A 20,428-nucleotide genomic window follows, 5' to 3' on the forward strand; every position below is an offset into this window, starting at 1 on the left:
ATATGAGGTGTTAAATGGAAAATAAAGAATGTGAAACTCTCTTTCTCCTCCACTGATGTTAACATTCATGTGCCTTATTTGACATCTTATGGTTTAGGTCCATTGTACTCTCTTTTTCATTCTCTATCTTTTTCGATAATGCTTACTCTACAAATTAATAATTGACACTATGATTACAACTTTTATAAATGAATATTGTGGGTATCGTATAGTCAAAAACACAAAATTATTCCTTGTTTAGCTGGACCTATAATTTCATAGGCGGAATTTTGTTAATGATATTTATTAAAAGGATCGATCGGTGACATGTTAATTAGATAGGATATGACATAGTTTCAGAGGACATGAACTAATTAGATAAGAGGGTGTGAACTAGAGGATACAAATTAGGTTAGCACGTGACAGTATGTTGCCTTGTTGTTCGTTTATATTAGTTGTTGCTTTATTGCGCTTATAGTTTATTAACCTTCAATTTCTGTTATTATTTGTTACTTATTATACCTTGATTAATATATTGTTTGTTTTGTAATTACTATCGAATGCTTCTTAATTTCTTTCAGGACTGCTTTTAATTGTTTTCTTGAGTTGGAGATCCGTTGAAAAATAATCTATTTACATTTAAGCAAGAAGTTAGGTTTGGACATGTTGTTTTCTTCAAATTCCACTTTGTGCGACTACCTATCATGTTGTAATTGTATATTAAAAAGGAAAAAAATTGCTCTACAATTTTTACCTAAGAAAATTTAAGAGATATTGAAGAACCTTTACCCTGATATAAGAATCAGAATCTTGTAATTTTATCGCAACACAATAAAACAACCTTCCTAACTCAAGGAAGGAAAAAACCACACCGAAGTTTTATATTAATTCAAGATTTACAACTCAGTTAATCAACGAATCTAAATTTAAACTTCTATCTTTTTCGATTAACTATAATCGAAAACTCTCCACTCACCAAGAAGTCAAACTCGCTTCTTGTTTACAAAAACTCTCAACTCTTCTTAACTCTAACCGTCCAAGAAGCTTGTTTACAATTCTCTCAACATCTCTCTTACTTTACCCCAAGAAGTCAAACCCACTTCTTGTTACAATTCTCTCAAGACTTTACCCCCAAGAAGTCAGACTCACTTCTTGTTGCACATTCTAGGATTTATTACAGCTCAATAATAAACCTAGAACGAATCAACAAAGACTAATAACCCTAGACTTTAATTGATCAGAATTCAACATTCAATTTTTTAGTGTGGAACAAAACTCGTGAACTTGGTCCTTACATTGCTGTGACGAAGGCCTGCATTTGTAACTACTGCTCTCAAGATGATATATTTTGTGAATATGCAATAGCTATCGTTTTGACTTTGTTGAAAAAATTTCTCGATTTGTGTGTATGCAAAGACACTTTTTTTCTTCAACTTCTTGATCCTTTTATAGAGTTTGATTTGTCTTCAACTTCTACAAGGAAAGGAACCTTATTTGACTTGAAATGCAACTTTTTTATTTCTTTCCTTATTTGACTTGAATTGCTACTTCTTTATTTCTGCATTTTTTCTTCGTTGCCGCAATCCTTTATAATTGTACAGATCATCTGCAGTCACGTTTGAGAATATGAATCACCTGATAGTGAACTATACCTTCACTTCATCAATCATCAAAACTACTTTATATATTCTCCTACTTTCCAACATTTTTCTCCTTTTTGATGATGATAAACAATATTTTATCACACATCAAAAACTACAAATCATCAAGACGCTTTGTCAATTATCAAAACTACAACTTCATGTTCTCTTATTTTCCAACATACATACATACATATATATATATACATACATATATATATATATATATATGAATTATTATCAATTGACGATATTTAAGGGTTCTTCCCCAAAACTCACGACAGGCTCAATATTCTCCTTTAACAGAAATTAATGCACTATACCCCTACTGAATTCATTCACACTAGCTACTATAATGGGCTACATAAATACCTATTAAAATACTTTAAATAGTACAATTTGTTATTTAAATAATCTGATCTTTAATTTTTTTTTTAAACTAAGAATGCAAAATATAATTAATGAAATATTATAACCTCAAATTATATATTTATGTTCTGTAAAAATATATTTATTTAAAAGGATAAAAATTAAAATCCAGCACAAAGTAAGTGGTTAGTGTGGGATCTTAAATGATAAAAATTAATCCCATATATGTTTAAGATATTATATAACGTCCTATAAGCCTATTAATTATTAAGTAGTAATATAACATAACTATTATTACAGATAACGTATATGATTTAATTAAGGAAAAATTGTATTTAATAGCAAATTATTAATTCAAATTAAATACTATAAGTATATTTTGATTTAATTGTACCATATAGCAAACTACAGTTATTTTCGCCACTCTCTTTGATGGAATCTCGCTCACCACTTTCATTTCGTGGCAGTCTCGCTCGCCTCTCTCGCTTTTTATACAAACAATACTGTATAAAATGTGTTTGTGTTTGTATAAAGCGAGAGGAAATTGTACAAAACACATATATTTTCGTTACCTTCTCTCCCCTCTCTCAGATCTCGCTCGCCACTCTCCCTAATCTCGCTCGCCTCTCTCGCTTATACAAACAGAAACGAAATATATAAATTGTGTTTATGTTTGTATAAAGCGAGGGAAAATTGTATATACACATGTAATACATATATTTTCGTCCTATGCACTTATAATTATACAATAAAAATACTCTTCTGCCCAGTTTCTTTTGCCTTTCTCTCTTTCTCTTTTATACAAATTCAAATTGTATATAATTTCTCTCTTTCTCGTTTTATACAATTTGATTCAATTGTATATTCTATGCCCAAGTCTCTTTTACCTTTCTCTCTTTCTCGTTTTATACAAATTCAAATTGTATATAATTTATATAATTTGTTTTATACAATTCGTTATGGAGTGCAATCATGCAAACTTTGCTATAGAATACAAATATGAATTTTATGTTGGGAAAAGGATAGAAATACCCCCGAACTATCGTAAATGGTATGTGGATACCCTCCGTCATACTTTAGGGACATTTGTGCCCTTTATACTAACGGAAATACACGTGTCATAATCTTATCCATCGATCCGACATCCGATCGATGGATAAGATTGTGTCATGTGTCCTTATTTAGTTTTCCGTTAGATTGAAGGGCATATACGCTCTAGTTTTTATACAGCAGGGGCACTAATATCCCAAAGGGTATCTACATACCATTTACGATAGTTCAAAGGTATATTTATCTTTTTTCCTTTTTATGTTTGCTATATATGAAAGTTGCCCATTAATAATGTTCTCTATCTTCTAATAAATCCTCATACTTTTTCCTTCAAACATCCATTTAAGCACGTTAACAAAGTATAATTACATCTTTAAAATGTCTTTGCATTAAAAAAAAAACAAATTAATAATGAATGCACGTCTTTTATCTATTTTAACATTTGATGAAATCATTTAAATATTTAAGTTATTACAAAGAAAAAAACACTCTTTTATTTATTTTATTCGAAAACATTACACATTTAACTATTCAACCAATATTTATATTATTATTTTTTTGAATGGATAACTACTTATCTTTATGCATATGTCTTAAACCATGGCTAAGTTACCCATATTCTTCTACATGTAATTGATCATTTGCCCATATTCAGTTTGGTCAAATTTCACATTGATAGGTCTTCTTTTCGTATTTATTATTAAGTCCCCTTTTCATATCATTATTGCATTTTATCTCAATTTTTCTATGACATTTCTGTGCTCAATAAATTCTAATGGGACAGCTCAACAACTTCTTGGAAGTTTTCCTAATGTGGATATATAACGCTTTTAATAGGAGAAACTATACAATTAAATGAAACATATTCTCGTCTATTAATAATTGTCATATGGAGTAGTTGTTATTAAAACTAAATGTTTCATACTTTTATATATAGTTGTGAAATTATAGTTGTTACTATATATTACTTGCTCCATGAAGGGTAATAGCGTTTTCCAAACAATATTTGTACTCCCTTAATTAAATTTTGTCTAGTACTAATTAAGTGTTAGTTTTGACCCAATCAGTACAAGAGACATATTTTTAAGGAAAATCCAAAATAGAAGGGCCAACTTGTACTATTTATAACTATCAATTGTGAAATTAATCTATTCATTTACTCCCTCCGTCCACTTTTAATTGTCATGATTTCTATTTTTAGAGTCTAATTATAAGAACTTTGACTGATATTTTAAGATGTATTGATATGCAAAAATTTGCAGTATATAGTACGAGGTTTTAGAGTTATACATCAAAGAAAACTCAATTCGTAGAACTCAAATTAAGGAAGGAGAAACTTTTTAATCTAATATCACTAAACCCTTCGATAGTAGAAAAACTTGTTATTGTAAGCTAACTTTAGTGTATATTAGATGTGTATCATGTCTTGTTAAGATGCCCACACAAGAGAATTATATAGATATATATATACTTAGCCTCTTGAATCTTGATAATCCAAGGTAAAAGTGAAACAAAACATTTATTCATCGCGCGATGAGATTACATATGATAAATTTCGTTCATGGTCAAACAAAATTCGCAATACACATATGTATATCTCGATTGAGCATTTAAAGAAATGGTAATTACATAGTACTATTATTGAATTTAATTAAGAAGATCAGGCCTGGTCCTTTCAACAGCCAAACAAGTGCTAAGTAATTTCTTACTACCTTGATAAAAAGTAGCAAATTCAATAGGCATTTGTACTTTCTTGAATTCATCCTCACAATCATCCAATCTTGACATTGCTGATGAAAACTTAATGTTAGCACTTTTTGTCTTGTCACCTGTTTTCAACAACTCTTCAATTTCTTTCAATGTCTCAAGTGCATCATTATATGATTTTTTGCATCCAGTACCAATTTCATCTTTTAATTTAGCATCACTAGGTGTCAATGATGTTAATAAACTAGCCATGATTGGCTCTGCCAATTTAGTTTGCATAATTGTTTCTGATAACACTTCTGTTATAGCTTCTTGCCATGTGTCAGCTACTTTAACAACTTCTGTACAAAAGGGCTTGTCCATTGCTTTTACACAATATGGGCTTACTTTGGCTATTGCTGGATCAACTTGTGCATTTATTTGGGATGATGCAAATAAAACAAAGGCCAGAGAGACCAATGACAAAGCAACACCATTTCTATTAGCCATTTTTTTTTCTCTATTAGTTAGAAAAAAATATGGTCTTCTCTGGGTGAAGTTTGAAATGATAAAAGAGGTAAAAGTATATAGGAGGTAAAAAAATGGAATATATGGCTTGCATTATTTTGCTCTTTTGTTTGTTGAATTTTACACCATGAAATGATTGAATTTCTGTTAATTAGGAGTTGTGAGCGGCTTATATTTATTTTTTCTTTTGTTCATACATGTTGCACCCTTTGACCACCTCTTTGCATTAATTTGTGGTGTAGACTTTACTTTTATTTACGTAGGAAGAAAGGGTCAATTTTGTTAATTTCCTCAATTATAAACGAAAGGTTTGAATTTGTCCTTTCAAAACAAATAAAGTGAGTATTTGAGAAAATTTCAGAAATAATATAATAAGGATTGAATGGATAGTTTTGATTATTGCACTCTATAGCAATAGTTCTATTTGTTATAGAGGTTGTTGTTTGTATATTTTGATAGCTCATTTGTAAACTTTACTTGTAAATATATAAATACGGTAGATATACACCAAATTTTGTATTGATACATTTAAGATTTTTTTAGAACTCTATTTGTATATTTCGCTTGTCGATATACAAACATAATAAATTATCGTATTTTTTCATAAATCGTGTACAATTAGCTAAAGTAAGCATATACAAATTTTGAATTTATACAATTCTGAACCCAAATTATACGACATTTTAATTTATACCATCATACAAATTTTACAATTTAAGCAAATTTACAATTTACTAATCGACCTAGTAAATAACGATTATATTATCTTCATTTTTATCTGATACCTATAATCGACCTAGTATATAACGATTATATTATCCTCATTTTCGCTACTTACCCCTTATAAATTTTTCAAGCCCAAAGAATCTATTCATGTCTGAATAAGATCATAGAGATTATACTCTAGTTTTATATTTTATTTCTGCATGGCATCCATTTTTTTTATGTAATTCATGACAAAAACATGTCACTTTGATGTCTTAAGGAGAAGACGTCATCATTTTTTTTTTTACAAGTAATTAAATATAAAGACAGCAAACAACTACTCCACACAGAGCTGAAACAGTCAAATCTAATAGATTTATCTTAAATTATGCATTTCTAATTTTCTATGACGGTAAACTTCACTATATATATATACACAAATATATTCAAAACTTAATTAATAATAATATTTAAAATTAATTATAATATAATTTAAATTATAAATTTTAAATCCACCGATATATACTCGTACAAAGAAAGTCAAAAAGTGTAATGAAATAAAAGAGGTCGGTATAAAGAAAGAAAAAATCATTTATACTCAATCACTCACATTAAGTCAAGATTCTTTATTCCACTATAAGTTTCTTTTCACTTTCTAAAATGTTTTTTAATGAAAAATAAATGAACAAAATTTCTAAACCCAAAAAATTACGGAATCCATTACGTGTTCAAGACCCACAAAGAGTGGCGACAGCATTTGCTTCGTCAGCTGAACTACTTCAGCCTCTTACCGACACCACACCGTTCACATTAACTGGTGTAAAAATAAATTTTGAAATAATATTAAATTTAAATTTTAAATATAAAATAAAAATTATGTTCGAAGCACCAAACCAAATAGGTCTAGCACTGCTTGACACAAATTTTAGTCGAAGATGTAATACTTTGGACACGGATAAGAAAAAAGCAAAAGAAAATCACTTTTGGGGAAAGTTAACTTAAAAACAACTCAGTAAGAAACAAAAGCCAACAAAAATAATGTGTATAGATTAATATCATATTTTGGCAATTTTGAAATTATCTCATTTTCTATAGTTTTTTATTGAATTAAAGCTCGATTAAATTAAATTTAGGGGTAAAAGCTGCTTCTAGTAATATTTATAACTACTGTATATATTTCAACTCGGTATACTCTTCCGCCTTTGAGGAAACTTCGCTGAGACACGTGGGTCCACTTTGTTGTCTTCTTAAAGTAACTAAGGACAAATTTTCTTGAATTCTAATCCTTTAATCTTTTGTGATTGTTAATTGGATCTAATTTGAGAATTAACAAAAACAGGGTTTTTTTGCTCTGCAATTGGAAATATTTTTGGTTGTCTTGGCTGGTATGAATGTTATTCCATTTCGGTAAGTTGTGATCAAGTAGTTGAAGGGTTATTAGTTGGTAGAATTTTCATTTGTGTAAGTTGTGATCAAGCTGTTGAAAATTTGCATGTTGTATTCTTGAAAAAGATACTATTTTTACTGTGAAATTGAAGTTTAGCTGATGGTAGATACGGTGGAGTTATTAGTTTCTGCTCAAGGGTTGATTTGGTTGTAACTGAAATTGGGAGAATTTGAGTTTTAGTTTTGGAATTTGCTTCGTTTCTTCATCTTCGTTGTTGAATGTGAGGAGAAAGGAAGAATTTCTTGTATTGGTGATTGATTAAGGTTTTGGAGAGGTTCTTTTTGTGCATAGAGACTGTGTGGGGACTTTTGATTTTCTTGGAGTTTGACTATCTTAGATGTAGATAATATTTGTGTATTTTTAGCTTATACAATTGTGAAAATGGCAAGTTCTGCTGAACCATCATCTTCTATAAGCTTTACTTCAACTTCCAACACGTCGAATGGGTCCATTGGCATAGGCCAAAACACATGTGCCTGTGGTGGATCTGAGACAGGGAGTAGTTATGAAATCATCAGCTTAAGTAAACTCAGTAATAATTTAGAGCAACTATTGTTAGATTCCAGCTCTGAGTTTAGTGATGCTGAGATTGTTGTTGAGGGTGTTTCACTCGGTGTTCATCGTTGTATATTAGCTGCGAGGAGTAGTTTTTTTAGGGATCTTTTTAGGAAAAGAAACGGAAATTGTGGAAAGGAAGGTAAGCCAAGTTACTCTATGATTGATATATTGCCTTGTGGTAAGGTTGGATATGAGGCTTTCCTTACTTTCTTAAGCTATTTGTACTCGGGAAAATTGAAGCATTTCCCTCCAGAGGCATCAACGTGTGTCAACAGTTTATGTTCCCATGACTCTTGCAGACCAGCAATCAACTTTCATGTTGAGTTGATGTATGCCTCTTTTGTCTTTCAGGTTCCAGAGCTGGTGTCACTTTTTCTGGTAGGTAACATGCTTTTTACTGATTAATTTACATTTCAAGTGGCTTTTGTAGAGTGCATTGTGATTCAAGCTAACAAGGACGAATGCAAAGTGTTATTCGTGTATCTAAATAAAAGATAATTAGATCATATTATGAAATCTCTATGTGAGTTTTTTGTTTTGAAATGATTTTTTCTTCTAAACTTTGTTGAAGTGTCAAAGAAAGAAAAATTCAATGCATTAATCATATGAAAGTGCATCCAGGTAGTGAAGATTCTGCACTGTCATACACTGCAATACCATTGTTATGTGAACCCGAACCTTAGTCGCTTCTTACATCATGATTTATTTTCAGTTAATAGCGGTCAATAGGAGAAAAGTAGTTCTTCGTTTGTTTTAAACAGGACCTGGTGAAGTTGACATGGAATATCTCCTACACATCCATGGACATAACCTTTGGATACTCAACGATTTTACTATGCAGTACATTTGATTTGTCTATGATAAAGTTTATTGATATGTTTTAAGTTTAGAATACATATCTAATAATTTTGTTTTAGGCAGGCGGACATCATGGTCCGTTTAAGTTTTGACGGTAGTGGTCTCTGCGGTAGCCTTTTTAGATCTGCATGCATTACTATGGCTGCTTCCAGTTTCATGAAAGATGGATCTGTTTGTTTAAAATATATAGGAATTTGTAGCAACAACCAAGAGAACGTTCTGCTGACACTAGCTCGTATAATTGCAGCGACGCCTATTCAGTTTTGTTGGCAAGGCTCTTGTGGAAGATGTTATCCCAATACTTGGAGTTGCTTTCCATTGCCAAATGAGTGAGCTTCTCACTCATTGCGTTGATAGAGTAGCGCGATCAGATCTTGAAAGCACATGTATTGAGAAGGAGGTTCCCTTTAAAGTTGCAGAGAGTATTAAGTTATCGCGGCTGAAATGTCAGGGTGATGAAAGTATGGTTCTAACCGTGGATCCGTTGCATGAAAAGAGAAAAAATAGGATATACAAGGCATTGGATTCGGATGATGTTGAACTTGTCAAGCTTTTACTTAATGAGTCTGACATAAGTTTAGATGGAGCCTACGCTCTTCATTATGCTGTTGCATATTGTGACCCCAAGGTTGTTGCTGAGGTTCTTGGACTGGGTGTTGCTAATGTCAACCTTCGGAATGCACGTGGTTACACTGTGCTTCACATTGCTGCCATGCGTAAGGAACCCTCAATCATTGTATCACTTTTAACTAAGGGAGCTCATGCATCAGAAATTACATTGGATGGGCAGAGTGCTGTTAGTCTCTGTAGGAGGCTGACTAGGCCTAAGGAGTACCATGCAAAAACAGAACAAGGGCAGGAAGCAAACAAAGATCGGGTATGTATTGATGTTTTGGAGAGAGAGATGCGTCGCAACCCAATGACTGGAGATGCATTATTTTCTTCCCCCATGTTGGCCGATGATCTGCCGATGAAACTGCTCTACCTGGAAAACAGAGGTACCTTTTATAATATGCTTGGTTTTCCTCTTTTTACCAATCAAGGCCCACGCAACTTCTAGTCTTCCAGTTCTGAAAGCTTGGCTTCTTTGGTCGAAAGTTCATACTAAGAAAGAATCAGTGGTCCTACAGAACTTTGTTCATTTAGTAGTTACGTAATCAAGATTTAAGCATTTCATATCATTAGATCATGATCTCAAATCGGGAATCTCCGAAGAGGGTATCCTTTGAATTTGTAGGGCAACCTTGACTGTTAATGTTGAAAGCATTAAAGTGTTGGCCTATTTGCACCAGGATATGTTGTTGATTAGTAGACTCTCAGACCCGGTTAATAGACTTTTGTATTAGCTTTTTCTAAATCTACGAGAGGATCTCTATGTGGCCAAGTTTTGGTACAGGAACTACAGTTCTATCATTTTTTGGACAATCAGGCTGGTCGCGGTAACAGTTTATGCCACACTGGAAGTATGAGGGAATTTAGGGTATACTAACTAATCCAGCTGAAAGCCAAAAAAAATAAAATAAAAAAGAAATATAAACAAACATAACACACATACACACCCAAGTAATTTTTGTATTATATGATGACTTGGAATGAAGCCATGATGTTATCATTTACCAGTGTGTGTTTCTGTTATGTACGATACTATTCTGTCAAAACTTGACTTGGTTTCTTCACTCAATTCTGATGAATCTGTTGTGGTCCTAATGACGGCTTTTGTAATACAGTGGCATTTGCACGATTATTGTTCCCTCTTGAAGCCAAACTAGCCATGGAAATTGCAACTGCTGAAACAACAGCTGAATTCGCGGATCATTTGGCATCTAAAGCTTCATCTGGAATTTTGAGGGAGGTTGATCTGAATGAGACACCCATAATGCAGAAAGAAAGACTCTCGAAGACAGGTATCCCCTGATAGCCAGTCTATTGATTAATTTCATCTTACATGCACCAGATTTCCTATTTATTTCTAATATCATCATCATCTAATCAGTAGCCATTTACTTGACATGAAGAGCATCTAGACAACTCATTTTCTGCTTACTTCCTCCTTTTCTCCCAAAAGAGGAAACGAAAGATAAAAAAAGAATGTAAATAACTTTTGGTTTATTCTGTAGCATTAACAATTGAATTTAAATCCCTGAATTTCCAGGATGATAAAATAATAAATATGTGCATGTGTGTAGGGTTTTTGCCAACCTCCTACATGACGTGTGTCACTTTATGTGCAATTTTCTTTTTCATCAAATAATACCCTTCTGACTTGAAAGAATGATTACATATATAATTGGTAACATGTATATGGCATGCCTGTAAGTATGACTATATATAGTGGAAATTCGAACTACAAATTGTAATGTTTTTTTAGAAAAAGATGGCAAATAATGACTTCTTATCCTACTTTCTCGCCACATCTTCTGTTGCAAAATTGTCTCTCTCTTACTGTTGGTCTTTTCCCTCCCTTGAACATTTACGGTAATTAAGAAGAAGCAAGAAGGGCAACACCAGGTTTGTAGTTCTCTGTATAGGTCATCACCTGTTTGGACCTCTTTATCCTCAAGTATGTTGAAGTCTGCCCCTTCCAAAAGAAGATTGGCAAACACCTAAGTTGTTGTTTACAAATTGTAGGAAGAAAATGAGGGGAAAGGCGCAAAATTTCCCCTTCTATTGTTTGTTTTAGTACAGAAAGTGAAAGAGAAGTTTTTGTTTGGACCAACTGTTCTTTCTCTATTCCCAAATATGTTCTTTTATCTTATCTTCTTCCTTCCCTAGTTTCTAGACATAGTGTGAAGAAGAAAAAAGTGAAATAGGTAGTCTTCCATAGAGAAGAATCAACGAGATAAAACAAGTTAGTAGCTCATTATTATTTTCTTCTATATGGTTAACCCCAACCCTAAACACACTCTGTCCAGGAGTCAATGGTGGTGCTCTCATGGTGTATTACACCCCCAAGATCGTTGGTTAGAGGTTGAGGGTCCTATGGACTATGCTATGCCTCACTTTCCAAGTGCAGCTCACTAGTTTGCTGTCTTTTATTCATGATACATGTCTTTGTGCTTGGAGTCCCTTGGTCATTTAAGCCTGTCATGTAACTGGTTTTGCAATGTTCCAGCTCACTACTGAATGTTGCTGGAAACATGGCATAAAACTTCCCTGTATTTACTGCTAACTTCCTTCAGTAGGTTTATATTTTCCTTTATCATTTTCCTGTTTGCACATCGGTTCCAGTATGAATTGAGAATTTCAGAATTGTGTTTTCAAGCTCTTCTCATTATTTTTCTAAATCATGGTTGCAGTTGAGCTGGGCAAATGCTACTTTCCTCATTGCTCCGAAGTTCTGGATAAGTTTATGGAGGATGACTTACCAGACTTATTTTTCCTTGAAAAGGGCACTCCAGAGGAACAAAAGATCAAGCGGAGGCGATTTAAGGAGCTCAAAGATGATGTTCAAAGGGCATTTAATAAAGACAAGGCTGGACTTCACCGCTCTGGCTCGTCTTCCTCATCATCTTCCACAACTTTTAACGACGGTGCAAGTGTCAAAGCTAGGAACCTATGATAGTAACTAGGTTTTATCCTACATCCTTAGACTCAGTTTTGTATCTAAGATAAGTAGTCTTCAAAACACTTATCTTATAAAATTTTCATTATAGTGGCTGCTCTATCGTTGACCATTTTTATAGTTCGTATTGTTAAGTTTGCTTGTTTATAGTAGAAATAAAGTTGCATAAGAACAAACTTGCGGAAATATTAAAGATGTACAAATGATTCGTGTATGGAGAATCTATCGTATTTTATTACTATGTAGAGATATTTGGGTCATCTCTTTGTTTCCAGCAGATAAACTTTTGAGACTAATAGTCATTTCTTGTTGCAGAATATGGCGTTTATGTTGAGCTGCTGATCATTTTCATGTAAACTTTATCTTTGAAAGAGACAACTTGTATCTTGTGGGGCTTATTCTGCCTCATCTCTCACCACTACTTCCTCTTTATCTGTTCTTCTCGAACTACAATACAAGTTCAAGTTAAATATGATCTCACAAGTTCCTCAACAGATGGTTATATATTGCAACGATTGTGTCTGTATTTTTTTGACAATTTGTAAAATAGAAATTAAGGTGTTTTGGAAGCAATTGTCAGCCCTAACCATATGTAAAATACAAAGCATTACAGCTTCTATATACTTTGAGTGATTTGAAAGTTGCCCAGGATGCTAACAGGGTTTTTTCTCAGAGTTCAGACATGGTAGGATAGAAGTCATCTTTTGCTCTACAACATTTGGCACCAACTTGACGCATAGCAGTGAAATTACCTTTCATTAGAAAAAGACAATAAGAAATTATTTTTATAACAGCGGTGTTAGAGCAAGTCTCTGTACACCTCACTCAATCCAATAGATACCTCTACTAGTACATGTTACTAGTAATTTTGTCCACCGAGACTTGCATACGAGAAGAATTGATCTAGCATTTGGTTTACAAAATCATTCCACCAGAACAACTTGATATCAGTGTTCTCTGGAATTTCTTCCTAGAATATCAGTAAATTTAAGGATAAAGATAATTAAGCTCTAAAATTGCATAGAAGGAAGTAATTTCACCAATATACTCCAACGGGTTTAGCATGAAACAGTATATAACTTCCCCATAAGTCATAAGCAAACAAGTGCACATAATATGTCGCGCTGCGTCCACAAATCATGACCTGTTCAAGAAAGAGGAGTTTTGGGGCCAAAACTGTAGTGTTTCATAATCACATAGCTTTTTACACCATGAACAGTTAATTATTTCGGATCAACATTAGGGAAAAAGGAACACGTACACAAACTGAGAGAATTGATATCTAACAGGAAAATTCAACCTCCCTCCGGCTAGCTGCTTGGAGGAGACTGGCCACAGTTGAAAGGCTTCAGAAGTTCGGCATCCAGGTTCTTACGGATTGCATCTTCTGCACAACCAGCAGTGGAGTCTTTTGATCATTTATTCTTTAGGTGAATAGTGACAAGGTAGTTAAGGCTTCTCAACTGGCTGGGCATAAACAGACCTGTAGGGGACTGGAATGAGGAGCTTCTATGGGCCAACACGAGCGCTATGTCCAAATCTGGCAAAAAAGCAATCCTGTGCAGCGTGTTTACTATGGTTGCGGCTATCATATGGACAGAGAGGAATGGCTTGAGATTCAAAGCAGGCCATTACAACATTGATAGAGTATGCAGAGAGGTAGCTCTGCATATACACATCAAAGGCCAAGAACTGCCAAAATGGGGGTCACCACTAGCTTCTATAATACTAAGCCTCCCTTAATTGGTAGCTGCTTACTATGACTGCTCTATCTTGCTTGTTGTCTTTATGTATAGACTGTAGTTTTGACTAAGCATTGTTTTCCAGGACTCCATAGCTACTACAGCCTGTTGTTGTAAGCTTGAATAGTGGAACTGTTTTGTTTTCCTTTGAGAGCTTGGAGATGTGTTCCTAGCTGGATTTGTAACTATCTCACTTGCTATCAACACAATTTGTTTGTTTACCAAAAAAAAGAAGATCCCAAACAGGAAATGCCCAACCCATCGTTATAAAAACCAGGGGCGTACAGAGGCTGAACAGAAATTGTACTATCATAAAGAAACAAGGAAAAGTAACACTGATGATTGAATGATACACACACCAAAAAAAAGTGTACTTACTGATAGTAACAAAATAGATAGTCTTCTTTATTCTTAAGAGTATCCCCCTCCCCACTTGAGAAAGAGATTCTTGAGCCTTATTAAGGATAAGACACTTCACCACCAAAAAAATAGAAGATTGAATGAATCAACAAACCTCTTATACAGGTCTAAGGACTAGCCATCTGATAAATAACAAAGGGATTGCACCCAAAATCATCACTGACAGTTTTCTTCAAGGGTAGTGGCTTGGACTTTTTTCATAACTTTGGTGTCCAAGCCAACCAGGCGGCAAGTCGATCAATCCATCGGGCACCCACTAACTCCTACCAGCATTGATACCAGCCAACTCTATCCACCAAGGCTTATCAGAAGGATGGCTAGGGTGTTAGGTCATATCTATTATTTTACAAGCTTAAAGATATGTAACAGACAGATTTTACCACAAGATTCTTTATATGAAATCACTCAATCAGTACATGATACCTTCTTGTCCTGTCAGAAAGACCCTAACAAAATATCCAGAGTCCCCTCATCTACAGCATGAAGAGAAGGGGCTGCAATGGGAGTAGCAACTAGCAACTGGGATGAGAAGTCCTTTAACAGAATGAAAGCAGGAAAAAACCCAAGCAATCCCCCTTCTGACACTTCAAAATATCATTGAGTGATGTGTGTTTCCTAAGAAGAGACGTATTAAAGATTTAAAAAAAGACCTAGACAAACCAACAACAACAAAATTGGATAATCAATTACAACTAGATAAGGGAAATATGTCAACTTTATTAATCTAAAATGATACTGAAGTCAATCAGCTGGATTGAAGTGAACTTTTTAAACTTTCCCACTTTGCTGGACCTTCTGGATGTATGTCAACAAAATATTTTACAAAGCGAGCATCTGAACAAGCAAGAAGAGTGCTCACTGATAATGTTGGTTTTGCAGCACCCTTTTGCTTCAGCCATGCATACATTGAAAACCGAAGATGAATTCTGTCCACGTCATAGCAGAGGTAAGATGGAAATGATACAATCGATTCCACCGGATAACCTAAATATGTTTTCAGTAGAACAATTTTCTTCTCAAGAACATCTTTGCTCTGGTTCAATGCCGCAGGAGCCTGTTTAATCATATTAATTACAACATTGCAGTCCAAACCAGCATTTACTAGGCAATCAAACCTCTCTTGCAACTGGTCTCCTCGTCCACGGAATTGCTTCAAAGCTTTTGCCATCTCATCTGAATTTTCTACGTAACCTAATCTCAATAAAAAAGTGGTTTTCTGAAATAATTTTCCTGGGTCCTGGGAAGTCATTTGCTCCACATTAAATTTTGATTTTGAAGCTAATCTGAACAAATTCAAAGGATCATCCTTTATAGTCTGACATAGACGAAACTTGCCACCCTTGAAGTCCCTCAAAAGAGTCTTTGGTCCTTTCAGAGAATGTGAACCTAGAAGTTGTATATGTGTAGATACAATATTTGCAATTATTTCGGTCTCTAATCCTATCTCTGATAAGAAGTACAATGCATGCCAAAGATTTTTAGTACACTTCAGAGATAGAATATTAGGATTTTGACAGAAAAGTAAGTATATGTCATTCATTTTAATACCCAACTTCAGTAATTTCCCGACCAATACATAAATCTGCTTCCCAGAGCCTTCAAATAAGAATGCAGGGTTCATTGTAAACAAAGTCGCCATCTTTTCATCACTATATCCTACTTCATTCAGAAAATGCAATGTGTTAAGCATTCTACCCCAATTGTAGGAGTGCCTGTTGGATAAGTATCCTCCCATCCAATCATTTTCAAACCCTAAAATTTTCAGTTTTTCAAGAACCTGAATAAGTTCACTGTTCGTCTCACCAACCAAAAGAGTAGGGGAACAAGTCACCAACTTTATAACTGTTGATCTGCTCAAAGCCAATTTCTCATAAGCCCTCAATTTCATATCTAATACTCCATGGTCATATCCAAATATATCAGTCGCTTCCTTATAAATCTTTCCAATTTTAGTGCGAGGGATGCCGTAATAACAAAGAACATGATAATTATCAAACAAGAGATGATCATCACTCAAAAATATTAAATCTCGTGGAAGCATAGATGTAAGCTCAGATTGCTTCAACCCCAAGCTCTCTAAAAAAGGCTCAAACTCATTAATCGGATGGTACCTGAAGTAACGGGTCAATGCCCTTGTTACATCTTGATCATTATCAACCTTGGACAGCAGGCTTTGAAGAAAACAAGGTGAGTTCTTGCTAATATGCTCAGCATCTACATAATTAAAACCTCTTGTACAATGCAAGTATTCAAAGAGTACTGCTTGTCCATCATTTCTTGCAACCCGTGATATTTTATTGACAGCAGGGGAAATGGGTGTCTGAGTTGACAATTCAGGGACTTCAACCTTAGCATTATCTGAACTACGAAAACATCTAATATTTAATGACGAAAATTTCTGGAGACTATGAGAAGTGGAACCGTTTTCAGAAATTGGAGTAACAAATAGGTGATTGAGGTGAGATATCATTATCCAAGATACACTTTTTCGGACTTTCCGAATTACTAGCATCTCAAGTTAGCAACAAAAGATTCTGATACAATATCTTCAAAGAAACCTTCAATGGTGATTCATATTATACACAATTACATTAGAAATATCACATTTAATGACAATTCTTCAGCAAAAGATAGTTTCAACAGAGTAGAATTAAAGTAATACAGCAAACCCAGAGAGCAAATTGTTGAATTGATACCTCTGATTGTACTTTGTGCTTCTCTGTGCCTTAATTTGCAATGCTTAGATACACAGAGGATTTTAGGGTTTTAGTTTAGATTCAAAGAGGAACCTCAAAATTCTAAAACCCTAGAAGAAGGAAGAATTAACCCACCAAACCTTATTTCGAAAAAATGAGTTAAAAGTGTCTTATGCTATTTAATTTAAAAAAAGATAGTATTTTAATTAAATAAACATAAGTGGCTCTCTTTTATTTATTTTTATTGCAAATATTAATATAAAGAGTAAACTAAGAACATCTATAGTAGTTATTTCATTTAGACAATTATTAAAGTTGTCTGAGAGCTAAAGAATTTATGAAATGACTATGACAGTTATTGAATTAAATTGTAAAAGTTAAAAGTTTAGAAATATTGAGAAAAATATCGTCAAATCTAATTTATATTATTTGTCACTTTTACCTAATTTTAAAACTTGAAAAATTTCTACCTAAATAATTAAATGAATAACTAATTTATTCCTTTTAATAGATGATCGAGAAACTCTTATCTTTTTAATCTTATTTATTGTTACACTTGAACCCATGTATTTATTACTCCAGTTATAGATATCCCCTTATAGTTTTAAAATTATACACTTAACTACCTTGAATAATGTATGTACTCCATAAATATTAGTTTGAAGCCTTAGAATGATTAAAATACAAAAGATTTCATATAGATTTGATAGTGTGAAAGAAGTTTAGAAATAATACTATTTTAAAAAAAAAATTATTCACAACTAAAAATAATTTTAGACATTTTATAAAATTTAAAAAATGCATCAAATACTAGTTTAGTCAATTCTTGCATTATGAACGTGTGGGCGAGTTATATTTTAAAATATTTTATTTTATATATAATGTATATGAAATTTTCATTTTCTATTTTTGTTTGGTTTCTTACTCTTCTGTTTTTTATTATTTTGAATTTGTTTTCTTCAGTGCACGTTTCTTTAATTTGTGTAAGATATTTATTGTTTAAAAAATAGAAATATTTTATTTTCAAAATATATGAATAATATCATGATATTGCAATAGTAAAAAATGTAAGTTTATTTACCTTTATAAGATAGGTTTATTTACAATGAAGTCGTATTATATATAAGGGTATTTGGATTTACTGTGTTGTGGATATTATTTTAACTTTATAACTGTTAATTGGCATAATTAATAAAAAATATGAAATCGCAAGCTGTTTTTCTTTCTTTCATGGAACATTTTGAATTAGAAAATAATTTTTTGTAAACGAATTAAAAATCTCCGGAAGCTCAAAAATAAAAATGTTTGTATCGTCAAAGCTCATTCATCAAATTATATTAAATATGCTATTATGATTTCACTCAAATGAAAGTGGGTCAATTTTTAAACCAAATTCCTCCAAAAAAAACATACTAAGTAAAATTTTAGATTGAGATAAGAATACTCGATTAAAAAATTACTATAGGTAGAAAATTAGAAGTGGGGTAACTTAGTAGAAAAATAGTGCAAGTATTTAATTTGAGGTGGACCAACTCAATTAAAAACAGTACGAAGAATTCAAGATGACTGTTTCAATACTTTATTCAGTAAAAAATAACATAGAGAATTTGAGATGACCACCTCAGTGTTTATTTAGTCAAAAATTGTGCGGAGACTTCAAGTTGGTCGATTCAATCAAAAAAATAATATCGAAAATTCCAGACAATCGATTCAATAGTGATTATGTTAAAAATTATTGGCAACCTACTAATTTAAGATAAATCGATTCACTTATAAAATAATGTAAAAAGTTTAAGATTACTATACGTAAACTTGTGAACTCGCAATTTTAAACATATATGAATACTTCAATTTAGCTCAAAATTTAAGTTATGTGGAGTATGGAACACTTGTGAGTTGTGTCCCTCAAAATTTAAGTTGCTTCTATTAATTTAATAATAATAATTAAGTAAGTACGTTTTACGTACCATCATTGGTAATTAAAGTTTGAACTTAAAATATCATACGTAATCAATCAATTAGCTATTTTATCACGTTTATTGCATCTGCTAAAATGAGTCCTTATTAGAAGCACATATACTACCAAAGATTAAATAGAGAAAAAAAATCAATATAAAAGAATATTATTATATAAAATAGAGAAGGGAGAAATTCTCTAAATATTTTTATCCCACAAAATGAAAGAACTTATTACCTCTAATAAATATGTTTTAGAAAATGAAAATTTTACTATTTTCGTCCACTTTTATTTGTAATGATTTTTTTTTAGAGTCAAATAATAGGTATTTTGATTTTCATTTTATTATGCATATTAATATATATGTAAAAAGTTACAATTTATAGTATTTTTTTAGTATAGTTTTTGAATATCTTTTATTTTTATTTAAAATATTAAATTAATATAATCTAATTTTACTTTGTAAATTAATCAAATTAACTTTAAAAAAAAACAATATGATAATAATTAAAAATAAACATAGGAAGTGCACTAACAAAGACTCCAACGAATAAATTGATTATGACCTATTAATGGTTTGTTACCGTGGACAGAATTGTTAATATTAATATATATTATCTTAGTTTTCACTATTTTGCATTCTTGGTAATTCGAATTTATAACCGTACGATTTAAAATAGAGGGCTGGAAAGTGTTTACTGCTTATGAGCAACCCCTTGTTGGTAATTAATTAAAAGCTTTTTAAAAAATTATAATACAACAAAGTATGAATTCTAATTTGCAACGTATTTTTACCAAATCATAATATTCATGTTGGTTAATTTATATAAATGGCACCAACAATTTAATTTTAATAAATAATTTTTAACTGCAACTTTTTATTGTTAGTATATTCTTATCTGATTCATATTTACAGCTAATTCCGAAAATAACTTTTTTTACCAATAACACATTATTATTAACAAATTTTATTAAATGACAATTACATATTCAGTTATGGCTAAAGTCATGAAACTTATAAGTTCTACATTTTAACCATGAGATTTTCGTTCGTTATCAAAACTTTTATATTCTTCTTACCATATATTAGGGGTAATACATTAAATTTAGAATACAAACATAATTGGTAATAATAATATATTCATATTGGTAACATTGTATCGACCATTTGGGTGGATTGTGGCCAACATTTAGTTATTTTTTCCCATTTTTTCACCAAAAGCAAACATTT

The 20,428-nt window shown here is 32.2% G+C and overlaps 3 protein-coding genes across 3 annotated transcripts; 1 reads left to right on the plus strand and 2 right to left on the minus strand.

Moving 5' to 3' along the window:
* Positions 1-4,685: 4,685 nt before the first annotated feature.
* LOC138342166 (uncharacterized) lies at positions 4,686-5,234 on the minus strand. The gene has a single exon (XM_069294368.1). The coding sequence runs from the start codon at positions 5,232-5,234 to the stop codon at positions 4,686-4,688; it is 549 nt and encodes a 182-aa protein (XP_069150469.1).
* Positions 5,235-7,785: 2,551 nt separating this feature from the next.
* Positions 7,786-12,379, plus strand: NML1 (NIM1-like protein 1). The gene is given in 4 exon segments (NM_001247633.1): positions 7,786-8,340; positions 9,068-9,818; positions 10,548-10,724; positions 12,117-12,379. Coding segments are annotated over 4 exon segments (1,746 nt in total).
* Positions 12,380-13,544: 1,165 nt separating this feature from the next.
* LOC101267865 (transcription termination factor MTEF18, mitochondrial-like) lies at positions 13,545-17,404 on the minus strand. The gene has a single exon (XM_069293529.1). It carries the CDS (start codon positions 17,054-17,056, stop codon positions 15,290-15,292), a length of 1,767 nt encoding a protein of 588 aa, XP_069149630.1. The 5' UTR covers positions 17,057-17,404; the 3' UTR covers positions 13,545-15,289.
* Positions 17,405-20,428: the final 3,024 nt, after the last annotated feature.

The sequence above is a fragment of the Solanum lycopersicum genome, chromosome 2, assembly GCF_036512215.1.
Source record: "Solanum lycopersicum chromosome 2, SLM_r2.1".
Classification (NCBI taxonomy): Eukaryota; Viridiplantae; Streptophyta; class Magnoliopsida; order Solanales; family Solanaceae; genus Solanum; species Solanum lycopersicum.